The 12,379-nt window shown below is 44.5% G+C and overlaps 1 protein-coding gene across 1 annotated transcript in view; it reads left to right on the top strand.

Moving 5' to 3' along the window:
- Positions 1–12,379, top strand: part of beat-VII (beaten path VII) — a 39,773-nt gene that overhangs the window by 10,656 nt on the left and 16,738 nt on the right. Inside the window, exons 2-7 of the mRNA XM_017182195.3 lie at positions 5,879–5,988; positions 9,685–9,783; positions 10,036–10,171; positions 10,246–10,382; positions 11,393–11,618; positions 12,007–12,205. Of these exons, the coding sequence (XP_017037684.1) occupies positions 5,879–5,988; positions 9,685–9,783; positions 10,036–10,171; positions 10,246–10,382; positions 11,393–11,618; positions 12,007–12,205 (907 nt within the window). The remainder of the gene's footprint in view (positions 1–5,878; positions 5,989–9,684; positions 9,784–10,035; positions 10,172–10,245; positions 10,383–11,392; positions 11,619–12,006; positions 12,206–12,379) is intronic.

The following is a 12,379-nucleotide window of genomic DNA, read 5'->3' as shown; positions in this document are numbered from 1 at the left end:
TTAAATAATAACAATTTAGTTCAAAGATCTCTGAGTAGTTATAAGCTATAAATTTAATTATGGGAAAAGGACACAAACAAAATAGTTCAAAGGTGAGCATTAAGGTTAAAGTTATCCACCTCAATAATTTATTATATATTATTTGACATACAATTTTTATTTAATATATTAATTAATTAAATTAATTAAATTATTAATTTATTTTATATTTAATTCATTTAATTAAAAAACTTAAAACTACCCACCGTGCAGTGGCTCGTGGCGCATGTCTAACACTCGTTATGAGATTCATGGCCTACATGTGTTTGCTCCACGGCCTTGTAAATGGGCGCGGGGCGTGTTGTCGAGTGGGGTGTATGTACTTTACGTGCTGGGCAGCCCTGTGGGCGTGACACGGCAGGGCAGGGCAGGGTAGGGCAGGGCAGGGCATGTATGTGTGTGTAGAGCCAGTTTAGTGGTAGTTGTGCAGCCGCCAGCAACAGCACCAGCGAGGTGTCCTTGAAGCCATTTTCTTATATGTATGTACATATAAACGGATTCTGGTCTTTTCTCCGTGCTCGGCTCTTTCATTTTTGTAGTCGCTGCCAGGGCCACCCAGATAAAATTTTCAACCAGGAAGTTGGCTTCCTGTGGCGCTCTGATTCTGGCTCTGTTCTGGTCGTGATTCTGGCACTGACTCGGACCGTGGACCGTGGACCGTGGCCCTGGCCGGTCGTCCGCAATTTCTTTCATATTTTGTTTTGGCCATTACATTGGCTACTTTTGTCGGTCATGGCTTATACTGTGTGTGTGTGTGTGTGTGTATGTGAGTGTGCGCTTGTATAAGTCGTGGTCCCTGTTTGTGGGAGACATTCGCGTTGGCTATTTTCATTTTCTTTTGATTTTGATTCCCATTCATGGCAGCGGCATTCGGCTGTGATTTAATTTCAGAAATGTGACTAAAATGTGCAAGTGAAAATTACGAAATAAAAGATTGTACTTGTGTGTGATGAGGGGAAAATTTCCTTTTTAAAATGTCTCCTTTAAAGCTGTTAAAGTTTGAGTATCTCAGGAAGTTTTTTCAGCTGTGACGCAGGCGATTTGTCTCCCCGGAAAAATGCTCATCTTTCCCTGGATGGGTTGGGAGTTTTACATGCATGTAGCTTGAGCTGGTTGTAGCTAGTGGGGATCTGGAATTACACACCCGGCTCAAGGCAGCTCAAGGACCCTCCGCAGGCCACAATCGGCCATTTTTCTTTGTCCCACCAATGTTGCGTGCCTCAGGCGGCGTCTCTTTTCGGCCGAGTTATTTGAATTTCACGCGCGCATACACTGGCACAGGGATAAACTGGATTTATATCCGCTAATGCCTGTGATTTGTTCTATAAAATTACTTTATGCCTCGAACATGCCCGTCGGACCTTGTCTGCCTTTTATTTTGGCCTTTGTTTTCGCCAGAATCCCCTTCCGAAACGAGGCCAGGAGCCAGGACCAAAGCCCGTGCTTACGCTTTCTGAGCGAACGCCTCGGCAGCATAACGACTTATGGCCTTATCCTTTTCGGTGGCCCTCGAGAGTGGGTAAATGCCGGGTGTTTGCGTTTTATTGTTTGGCTTATGTTGCTGATAGTGTTTCCGTTGCCATGGCTAGGAAAATGTTGGCTTTGTGTGCGGTCAACTTTAAAAACATTGTGCTGCCAGTCGGGCAGGCAGCAGCCAGTCACGAGTCCCAATCAAGCGTGCATTTAAATTGGAAAGCCACATGGCCACAAATCAATTAGAAAATGGCAGAGACGGCCACCCCCGACGGATAAGGTATTGCACGTTGAAAATTATTGACAGTCACGCCCTGGCCTCGGCCTCGGCCTCGGCCTCGGAGTCCGATCCCCGGACAAACAGCCGTAATGAGGACAGGAAATCAGTTTTGAAAAGCCAGAGTTGGGGGCTAGGTGACAGGACTAGGATGGCGACTCCCAGTCCAGGCCGCCTTGGCAGCTGTCCGTGTCTAATGAACTCCATGGAATGTGCCGGCTACGAGTATTGTCTGCCACTCAGCCATAATGACTCCGAGCCATTGGGCCACTGGGGAGCTGGAGGCGGAGACGGAGAAAGCGGCGGAGACGGAACTGACAGCTGGACGGGCCAAGACAGCTGACCCCAAGTCGATATTATTATTGCGCTGTCAGTGGCAAAATGCTGGAACATCTATCAAAGCAATAATACTTATGGGGTAATGCCATTTTAAAAGACATTTTGGAAAAGTAATAAGATAAACAGAGTGAAATTCATCAAATGAGTGTTTGAAGTTGTAAAGAAATCATATTTCTGGTATGAAAAAATACAATAAAATAAATTTACAAGATTATAAAAAGCTTAAAAGTAATGCTCTAATAAGCTAATGTTTTTGTTTGGGGCAGCCGAAATATATTTTAAATTTTTCTTAATATCATATCTTAAATGAGTGAGTATTGATTACAAAACCATATTATATATTTCTGATTTCCAATTGTTTAAAAACCCTAATTAATTCTTTATACTCAATACGAATTTCCGCTTTGGAAAATTAACAAAAAAAATTAATAATTGGTAACAATTGTAATTGAATTTAAAGCCATCCATCGATTCCCTGTCAATATTGATTTCGCAATAAACGGACGCAGTTCATGCTGTTTATATCTGATGGTTTAATGGCTTACTATTATTATTTTATATTGCTTAATGACAATTACCGGAATAAAGTTGACCACCAATAAAAGGGGTTCTTTAATTATTGTCTCCCTGGACAATCAATCATTTGTACAGTTATAGCTCTTAAATTATCAAGCGGCAAACAATTATTGACTTTAATAGTTTGTTCATTAATCATGGCTCTGAATGCCATATAGAATTGAATAGAGAACTCGGAAAACTCGTGCCCAAACTCCTTGGCCGTGGTCAGTGGCTTGTGGTCAGCAGTTTAAGTTGGAATTGGAATGCAGGCTTCAGGAGAAAGTGTAAAGGGTGGAGGGAACATTTATTATGCTTTCGGTTTGCGGTTCGCCATGTGTATTTTGGAACACCTGTGTGCCAGCAAGTTTGTCTAATGAAGGACTTTAAGGTGGGGGCGATGGCAATCAGAAAATCGAAATGAATATGGAAACCAATAAAGTTCCAGGCGATGAATCTCTTCCAAAGCACTTGAAATCTATACAGAACCGAATTGAGTTTGTGGTTCTCTGTGCAGCTGGCGATAAATATCAATTTCCCTCGAGGCCTAATCCAGTTGTTAAAGTCAAATCGAAGACCACGCCCCCGCGCCTGCAACAGTTGCCCACTTTCGGCCTGTCCCGGGACACAGCGTTGATTAATGTTGATTGATTGATTATTTGCGTTTTTCTGACATGATGCACGCTTTATTGTCGCTCAGCCCGTGGAAAATCATCAATTTCCGCTTGTAAAAAAGCACAAGGCGAGCAGCGAAGCGCTTTTTCCAACCATCCATCCAGTGAGTGGTGGAAAAGTAAAGCCTCCTGCCTGCCAAGCTTGTTGCACAACACAGAGAGGAGGGGCAGGAGGAGGCTGACGAGGAGCCGGAGTAGATCCTTTTTGCCAGAGTTAGTAATGAATTTTTTTTTCTGTTTTGCGCCCGTCGCCTGGCTGGCAGTCAACGCAGCATAATTGCGGCTGCCAAGCCGAGCATCTTGTCAGCGGTCGTGCAGTTCAAATTCGTTATTCGTTTTGCCGCTTTTCGTTTGTTCTCCTCAACGGCTGTGTATTGGCCAGCTGCCAGGGCTAAAGAATGACGTGTAGTATTGCGACATTAATGTCGAAAAAACCCGACAAGATTATAAAGCCAGAAGCTACCAAAAAGTCGGAGTACACTTGAAGGATTTCGATGGAAAAAGGGGTTTGGAGTGGAAATTCAAATTAATTAAAATTGAATTAATTTCTAGATCAACTTCAAATGGATTTATGTATAAAAAAATGACATAAAATAGCACTAAGATCGATATCTAAATAAATACTTAAACGTGTAATGTGCTTTTCATCAATATATCTTGCCAATATATCATTACGATCTTCCTCTCACTTACATCGATAAATCACCAATTTTATTATAAATCTACATTCGTTAATTACAATTTTTTTACTAAGTTCCTTAAGTCATGTTCCATTGAAGAAGGTTTTATAGCTAGAAAAATTAAATTCGATTTTCTCCAAGTGCAGTTCCTTGGCCCTTCAGACAGTGGCGGTGTCTGGTGCCTGACAGCGTTTCTCCTGTTGGCCTGCGGACTGATGCCTTCTCCTGATGCCTTCTCCTACCGCTTTTGCCAAGCCTGCGGCTGGCTGGTGGCTGCGGTCTGGGTTTTTGGGCCATGTCTTCGTCCTGGTCTTGCTCTTGGCCGGCCGGGGTCATGATTGAATTTTCGCAAATTTCGGCTCGTTAGCGTGCGGCACGAACACGTACGTCATGCTGGGGGCTACGAAACCGGGCCGCTGAAGGTTGGCCATGTTTATGCCATGTATGGCGGCAACAAGTTGCCAACATTCGCATCGAACGTATATATGTATATGCACACTTGACACGCTTCATTTCATTGGGTTTTGTTCTCTTGCTTCTCGCTCCTCGCTCTTCGTTTTTGGTTATCCGATTATTTCCATATTTTTCGCGCTGTCAGACACGTTTTTTACTTACTCAGTCGTTGACATTTTGCGTGACTGACGATGGACGCGTGGTGTGAATAAATGAAAATGGAAGCGAAATTGGCGCCATTGGATAGGCCTTCCCTCCAACTGGGGCAATGTGTTTGCCCTCGGCCACTTTATGTCTTAATTATGATTGCGAACGGGGCGGAAGCACTGCCACTGGCCCAGGCACATTCAAAATTCATTTATCGATTGCCAAAATAGGAGTCATTTACAAAGTATTTAATGGGAGAGTCAATTGATGAAATTGCTGAAATTTTCAAGGAGAATTCTTAGATTCACAATTTTCCGGCCTTAAATGTTTATTTTAAAAGAACTTTTAGAACTTTATTAAAGAGAATATTGTACATATTTGTGGTACCACCTCTTGTTTGCCTAAAAAGACACAAATGCTTACTTTAATGTTTTATAAAACCTCCTTGCTCACACAATTTCTAGCCCAGCCTCAGCATATGCAAAGTATTCAGCAAAATGTTATTTTATTTGCCTACAAAATCACCGAAAAACGACTTCATTTAACGTCCTTGTTGTTTGGCCTGAACACATACTAAATGTCATCAACTGTCGAGCGTACCAAGTGCCGGCATTACGTATACGCAGCATGAGCCCAGCTGGATGGTCAGCCACGTGTGTAAACTGCGGACAAATATAAATTTTCCATTTTTTTTTTTTGGATAAAGCTCACCACCTTGCTGGTGTACGTGCTGGCTGGGGAAAAATGCTTGGGAAAATATCGTTTAAACGGTAGCGAAGGACCTCTGGTCGAGGCTCTTCCTCGGTGGTGAAAAATGGTGGCAAGGAGGAGCTGCAAATATTTGACACCCAGACGCACTCATCCCTGGGACCTGGGTAGCATGCAGGCGCAGAAATTTCTCATGTGCACTTTGGCAAACAAATTAAGATTTATTGAGCCGGGGCCAAAGGACGATGTCCCGTAATCTGGCAGGAGTATCTGCTCCACGCATGGGGCATCGTGAGTTCGTTTTTCCCCTGGAAATTCCTCGAGGGCCACACTTTAAATGGCCTGCATATTTGGCACTGAAGTGAGCTTTTCAATTTCCTCTTTCGATTTCTTTTCATTTGGTGAAGCGTTTTAATGGTTTTTCAATTAAGCCACAATTGGACGGGCGGTGATTTTCATTGTTATTGCTCTTTTGTTTGCCCCCTTCCCACCCGCCAGCTGTACTTATATTTGTGTATCCTTTCCACCCGCAGATGGACAATCGGATGTGGAGGTGCAATTAGTGGTCCCCAGATATGTGGAGCGCGGTTCCAGCGCCACGTTCAAGTGCAGGCACAACGTCCAGCCGGAGATCCTGTTCAAGGTAAGTGGCAGCGGGGATTGGATTAAGTCCGTTTCGCAGCCAGCCATGCATGCGCATATAAATTATGGAAAGCGCATTAAAAACTTTAAATTGAAAAATAAAAATTGCCGAGCACAAAGAAAGTTTGCTCGCTCGCTCGCTCGCCTTGTGCTATTTTGTGGGCAGAAAGTTTCCGGCACTGTGACAAACACAACCAGACCACGGCCGGATCCCCCGGGCAGGAGCCGGGTATTTCAGCAAGTTTCGTGCCGCAACTTTGTGGCAGTCAAAGGCAGCCCAGCCCCAGACCCCGGGCTGCAAAAAAGTTGCACTCAAAGTGCCATTCCGCTCCATCGAAGCGGCCGAGGTGGGCCGTAAACCTTTTACCGCTTCCGTCTCAATATCGACTCAAGTCTCAGTCTAAGTCTTAGTTTCGGTATCGGTAACGGTCTCGGTCTCGGTCTAGGTTTCTGTTTCCCAGACGCGGCAATTAATTTCACTTCAGTTTACTTAATTCCATCACGAAACATCGCCAGACACGCACTTGCGTACGCCAAAATCATGGCCAATCCTAGAGTTTGGCCATAGAATTTATGGCCAACATACGAAGTACTTGAAGTACACAGAAAAATAACACAAATTCAAAGAAAAATCAGAGAGAGAAATGTATATTTCAAACAATTAAAAAGTTACTTCATTTAAATTCGTAGGAAAATAATGCAAATTTGTGTGCCAAATTGATTTATAATTTCTTTCAGTGCCCAGAAAACTTGACCGAGTAAGGGAATTACAGGGCATACTTTCAATTTAGTTGTGAACTTTTGTGGCCAGCACTATTCACACCGCTCCAGTGGGCATTCCCATTCCGGACCAAGGTCGGAGGCTCAAGCTCCTCTAGGTTGACGTTTTGTTCGGTCTAAGTACCATAAAAAAAGCGTACAAATTTTATGGCTCATGAAGGAGGACAGCGGAGCGGTGGCCTGGCCAACATTAGCCGTACATATATTGATTATTTTTTTCGTGGAACTAAGATGGATTTAGAACACAAACGAATTGACGTTGACACTGCGGGACTGGGGTGGATTGAGGTGGATTGTACTTATAAGCGGAGTGGTGTCCATTGTTATTCGACGTCCGAGAAGGCAGAGAGAACACGAAATTCCATGTCGTGTCTCCGGATCGTGACCCGGGACAACTTAAAGCCGCCATTGTGGTGTCTCATTTGCATGGAAATTCGAGGGTAGTGCTCCTCCTCCACCGCCTCCTAAGAGTGTCAACTAACAAATTTAATGCGCCACTGAGCCGGGCAAATGTGAAATGTGTTCCGGGGCGGGAAACATGCACAATTAGCGGACTAACCAAATAACCAAATAGCCAAACAGAGTCAGCCGGGGCTCCGCGCAGATGTAGACATTTATTTATTTGGCCAGTCCAGTCGGGTTGTGGCCGCCGGGGCGATAGCTAATTAGTATAATTAACTATATAAGCGAGTGCGCTCGCTCGCCCGCCGCCATTCGCCATTCGCCATTCGGATTGTTGCACGGAGCGTGGCAAATTGTGTGGAAGTGGCACTAAAAAGGCAATTAAAGTCCCAGTGACGGGATCATGTCGCCCGCCTCCTCCACATGTAAGGCATAATTTTGTGTTCATTTTTTTTTTCGCCCCAAAAATTACACTCGCTCACACATTCAAATTAAATAAACTAATTACGAAGTGAGCCTGCGAATCGGTACCGCAATCGGGGCCCCGAGAGCGCATTAATGAGCTTTTGATTTACCACCACTTTTCAGCTTTTGTGTATTATTTGTGACATCCCACATGGTGCCTCACATGCGGGCGGACGGGCTAATAAGCCCAAATATAAACAAAGAGCCAAAAGGCAAAAGAAATAAAGTCAGGCCCAGACCCAGGCCCAGGCCCAGGCACAGTCACAGGCAGACACGCCAAAAGCAAACACATGCCAGGCTAAGTTCGTAAAGGTAAATATTTGGAGTGGAAGGGCTGCCAGAAGAGTGGCAGGAGTGTGAAGGGACCTTTGTTTTCATTACTTTCAGATCCATTGGCAATATTACGGCCGATAGGGAGTTGCATGTCAAGTCGAGGGAAAATGTTTGAAACGACCACAAGTGGTTGATAAAATTTGATGCGTGTCTGGCGGTCCTAGAGAGAGCGCTAATGGCCGCTCGTTTCCAAACCCACAGGCCACTTCTCTTTGGCCTCCCGGTGTTTGTGTTTGCCCTCTCATTATTACCCTGTGTGTGTGGCCTTTATTGATTGACCCGCACAGCACATATACATGCACACACTCCCGCTAAACACACACGTTCTGCGTCGCAGGCTTGAGTAATGGCAACATTTGCGGCACAAATTACGCATACGCCTCGCCTGCCGCGGACACATTCAATAAGCATATTAATATTATTAAGTTGCGTGCAATCAATGCAATTTGTTTGGGAGCGTGTCAATCAAGCCATCAGCAGACGTCCAGGCAACACGTGGAGTGCCTGAGTCCGTCGACCTGGCACTATTGCCTGGACAGGTGTATTTAGTGCAATGCTCTGGCAGAGAAAATATAATTACAATGATTATAAGCTGATATGAGCTTAGTTGTTAGGAATATTTAAATCCTTAAGGAAATTCCCTTTAAAGAGTTCTGTTTATCAAATGAGAAATCAATTAGCTTGCTACTTTAATGCGAAACTCATCGTGGACCTGGTCAATATCCTGCCACAAATAATAGTATTTCTAAGACTCTTGAAAACTGTCATCAGCTTATAACTTTAAACATTCGAATTCAATGAGTATTAAGTCAGTGAAAAGAGTACAAAAACCATGAAGAATTTCCAGCAGAAAGCTCCCCTTTCATGGTAAATAAAAAATGAAAATGCGGTCAGAGAGACCTGTCTCTCCGCAAGGAAAAATAAATTACTTTTCAACTTTAATCTGGAGCTCAAATAACGCGCTGAAATGTGATTAAAATAAGCTCACCAAATGCGGGCGTTAAAAAATATGCATAATAAATAAATGCTGGGAGTAATTAAAAAATGTCGACAAGAGCCGCTGAACATCCGGCCCTTTTCCGAGCTAGTTTTAAGTTGAATGTGGGAAAACTTGCGCATGAAAATTAATTTCCATTTTCATTATTCATATTTGTCGTTGTCGCAGGCCCCGTCCCTCAAAAAAACCCACACACAACTACCGCGTTCTGCAAGTTGCTTTTGTGGATTTGTGCTTTTAATTGCTGGGGTGACATGCGTCCTGTGGCACTCCCTTCGTGTTGCTGCCACTGCCGCAGCTACAGTCATTCCAATAAAAACATTTTATTATTTACTGTTTTACAGTTTAACGCGCTAACAACTTGGCGAAGCAGCAGCATCATTCAGTTTCAGTTTTACCCGTTTTCCGTTTTCCATTTTCCGTTTGTTTCCCTGCAACTTGTTGCCAACTTAAATTGCTTTGCCCGGCAGGGAGTTGGGGCAACAAGGAGGGACAGGAGAGAGAGAGGGGACCCTCGATTGCGCAACGTATTGCGCAATTGAGGCGATTTAATAATCCGGCGTTGCGCCATTAACTGATCCGGCCATCAGAACTGACACATTCAATCACTGTCAGAAACAGAGACAGAGAGGGCAATTGGCAGACGAGATCGATGGGCGGGTGGGAGGTTGAACATATGGAGTCCTTTTAATATTGGTAAATATGTCTTTTGTTTTGCAGGTGACATGGCTGAAGGTTGACAAGGGCAAGTTCTTCGAATTCATAAACGGACGGAATCCGCCGTTCCGGAATTCCACCATCGAGGGAGCCGAAATTGACGTAAGTACCCCGTTTGGGCCACTTATTTGCTCAATCATCATTACCGTCTGTCAGTCCACGGCCAGTAATTGTCCTCGGATTAGGCACGGCCGAGTGGTCTATAGTCCATGGTAAATTGCAGCTAATTGGTAGACACTTCCTGTGCAGCTCCATTGATTCGCTAATGAGCATTCGGTGTCCACCACTCTAATCCTTGTGCATTTTTCTCTCTCCTCCGGCTCCTCCTTGCAATTAACAATTAACATTTAACAGTGGGACAACTCCAACGAGCAGCAGGTGACGCTGAAGGATGTCCAGTTCGATCTATCCGGCCAGTTCTACTGCGAGGTCTCCACGGATACACCCATTTTCACCAAGGCCAGCGCCGACGAGCTCATGAGCGTGTTCCGTGCGTAACAATTATCTCGGCTATTTACACCTGGCCCCACTCTAATTATGGTTCTTCGTATCTTCCCTCCACAGTGCCGCAGACGGGCCCGCCCACCATTAAGTTTCGCAAGCGAACGCCCTTCGCGGTGGGCGAGAAACTTTTCGCCCTGTGCAACACCACCCGCGGACGCCCCGCCCCCCACATTACGTGGCTAATCAATGGGAAAAAGGTGCGTATGCGTGATATTTGAAACGACCAATTCAGCAATTGGCAATTCGGCAATCCACAATCCACAATTCGCAATTCGATTGCGCAAGCATTCGAACATTGTTTGTGACAGTGCTGAGTACTCAACAGTGAAACAGAAAAGGAGATTTAAAGTGAATAAAAAATTTAAGAGATATAAAATCAATTGAGGGTTTAATTTTACTCAAATTAGCTTGTTATTTGAATTGTTTTTGAAGTTATTTAAACTAATTTATAATCAAGTATTTTACTTATAGCTTTCCTAAAAATTCCTACTGAAATTTTAGTTTAAAATAAAATAAATCTGTTATTAATTTTGTTACTAATTAAACAAACTGTTTAAATATAGTCACTTTTATCCACAAAATACAAACAGAACCGCCAGCACTGTCTGTTGGTAATCAGAGCCAATTTTCATTGGATTATTTACGAAACGTCTATGTGCGAAAACCGCCGCCGGGCATCAGGTTAATCAGTGGGATAATGCACTCCCAACGACTGCCTGGGGATGTGGAATGTGGCTGGGCATTGAGATTAACATCAGTTTAAGCCATTTCATAATTATGGCCTACATGGGGCGGTCGGTCGGGCAGCTCGCTCATTTTAATTGCAAGCCGCCCAGAGCCAGATGCTGTCGCTGGCGAGAGGAAATGAATTTAAATAAATTTATTATGACTGCCAGTGGCGGCTGGGCGGGGGAGGGGTTTTTATATATGTGGGAAAACTCTAAAATGAAATTTATTCATAAACGCGGCCCCAGGCAGCAGCTCCGGTTCGAGTGCAGTGTGCGTCCGCGTGGGCAGCAGATGTGGATCTGGTTCATATTTAATTCCAGCCGGCCAGAAGGGAGTCGGAGCTGAAGCGGAGGCTTTGACATTGAAGTGACTTTTGTGCACAGCTCATTGTAATTGTTGCCGAGTGCCCTCATCATCAGCATCCCAGTAACCACTCCACTCTCTGACTCATTGGGGGATCCTTTGTGTTTCTCGGCAGGTGGAGGACAAGTACGTGCGCACCCACCACGTGTTCTCCTTCAATGGGAAGCACCAGCGCCGCACGCAGCAGCAGCAGCAGACGCAGCTGAGTCAGCAGCAGCTGCAGCAGCAGTTCTACCAGCAACAGTACTATAACCAGTACCATCAGCAGTACCACATCCCTGTCGGCCAATTTATGGACCGCTACGACAAGAGCCTACGCTGGCCAGCCGGAGCAAGAGCGGGTGAGTAAAGCACAAGGCACTGGGAGAAATAGGGGAAATCGAAGATTGAAAAAATCGACCATAAAATCTGGATATTTTAAAGCTAACTGAAGACTATAATCGACCTATTAAATAGTAGATATTTTCTGTTGAAAGAGGTTTCTATAATTTCTAAATAAATAAAACTGGGAATACCTTTAAATATATTCCCAAAAATTGATCTCAGTGTCTGTCTGCCTTTGACAGCCAACAAGCTGTGAAGCACCATCGACTGATGGGACATTTGGGCACTGCTGTTTGAGCTCCAAATGATGGACTGCCACTGCAGCATTTACGTTAATTAGTTTGGTTGCTAACGCCATTTCCATTGCTTCCTCTCATGTTTGCTGTTTTTCCTTTGGCTCTGCAGATGAGTTCCCGCACTTTGTGTCACATCACCACGAAGGACACGGCCACCATGGCGGCGGCAGCATCTACAACAATCCCTTCGGATCCCTGGCCAACTATCACGACGTGGGCGAGTTCCATGAGGTTCACCAGCGTAACTACGACATCAACAAGAAGCTGGAGATCAAGAAGCAGCAGCAAATGGAACTGAAGAAGCACAGGTAAGTCCAGGTAGCAGGACCATTAATAAGGGCTGCTCGGTGAACTGTATTTATGAGTTATATGAATTAAAAAGCTGTAAGTTCCAGCCACCAGCCAGGGTCCTTGGTGTCTGGGTCCGGTGGCTTGAAAAGTTTTCCTCCGCCGGGCGCAAACTTTTCATATTCTTATCAATT

Source organism: Drosophila kikkawai, chromosome 3R, assembly GCF_030179895.1.
Source record: "Drosophila kikkawai strain 14028-0561.14 chromosome 3R, DkikHiC1v2, whole genome shotgun sequence".
Taxonomy (NCBI): Eukaryota; Metazoa; Arthropoda; class Insecta; order Diptera; family Drosophilidae; genus Drosophila; species Drosophila kikkawai.
This window is presented reverse-complemented; position numbering and strand designations above follow the sequence as displayed.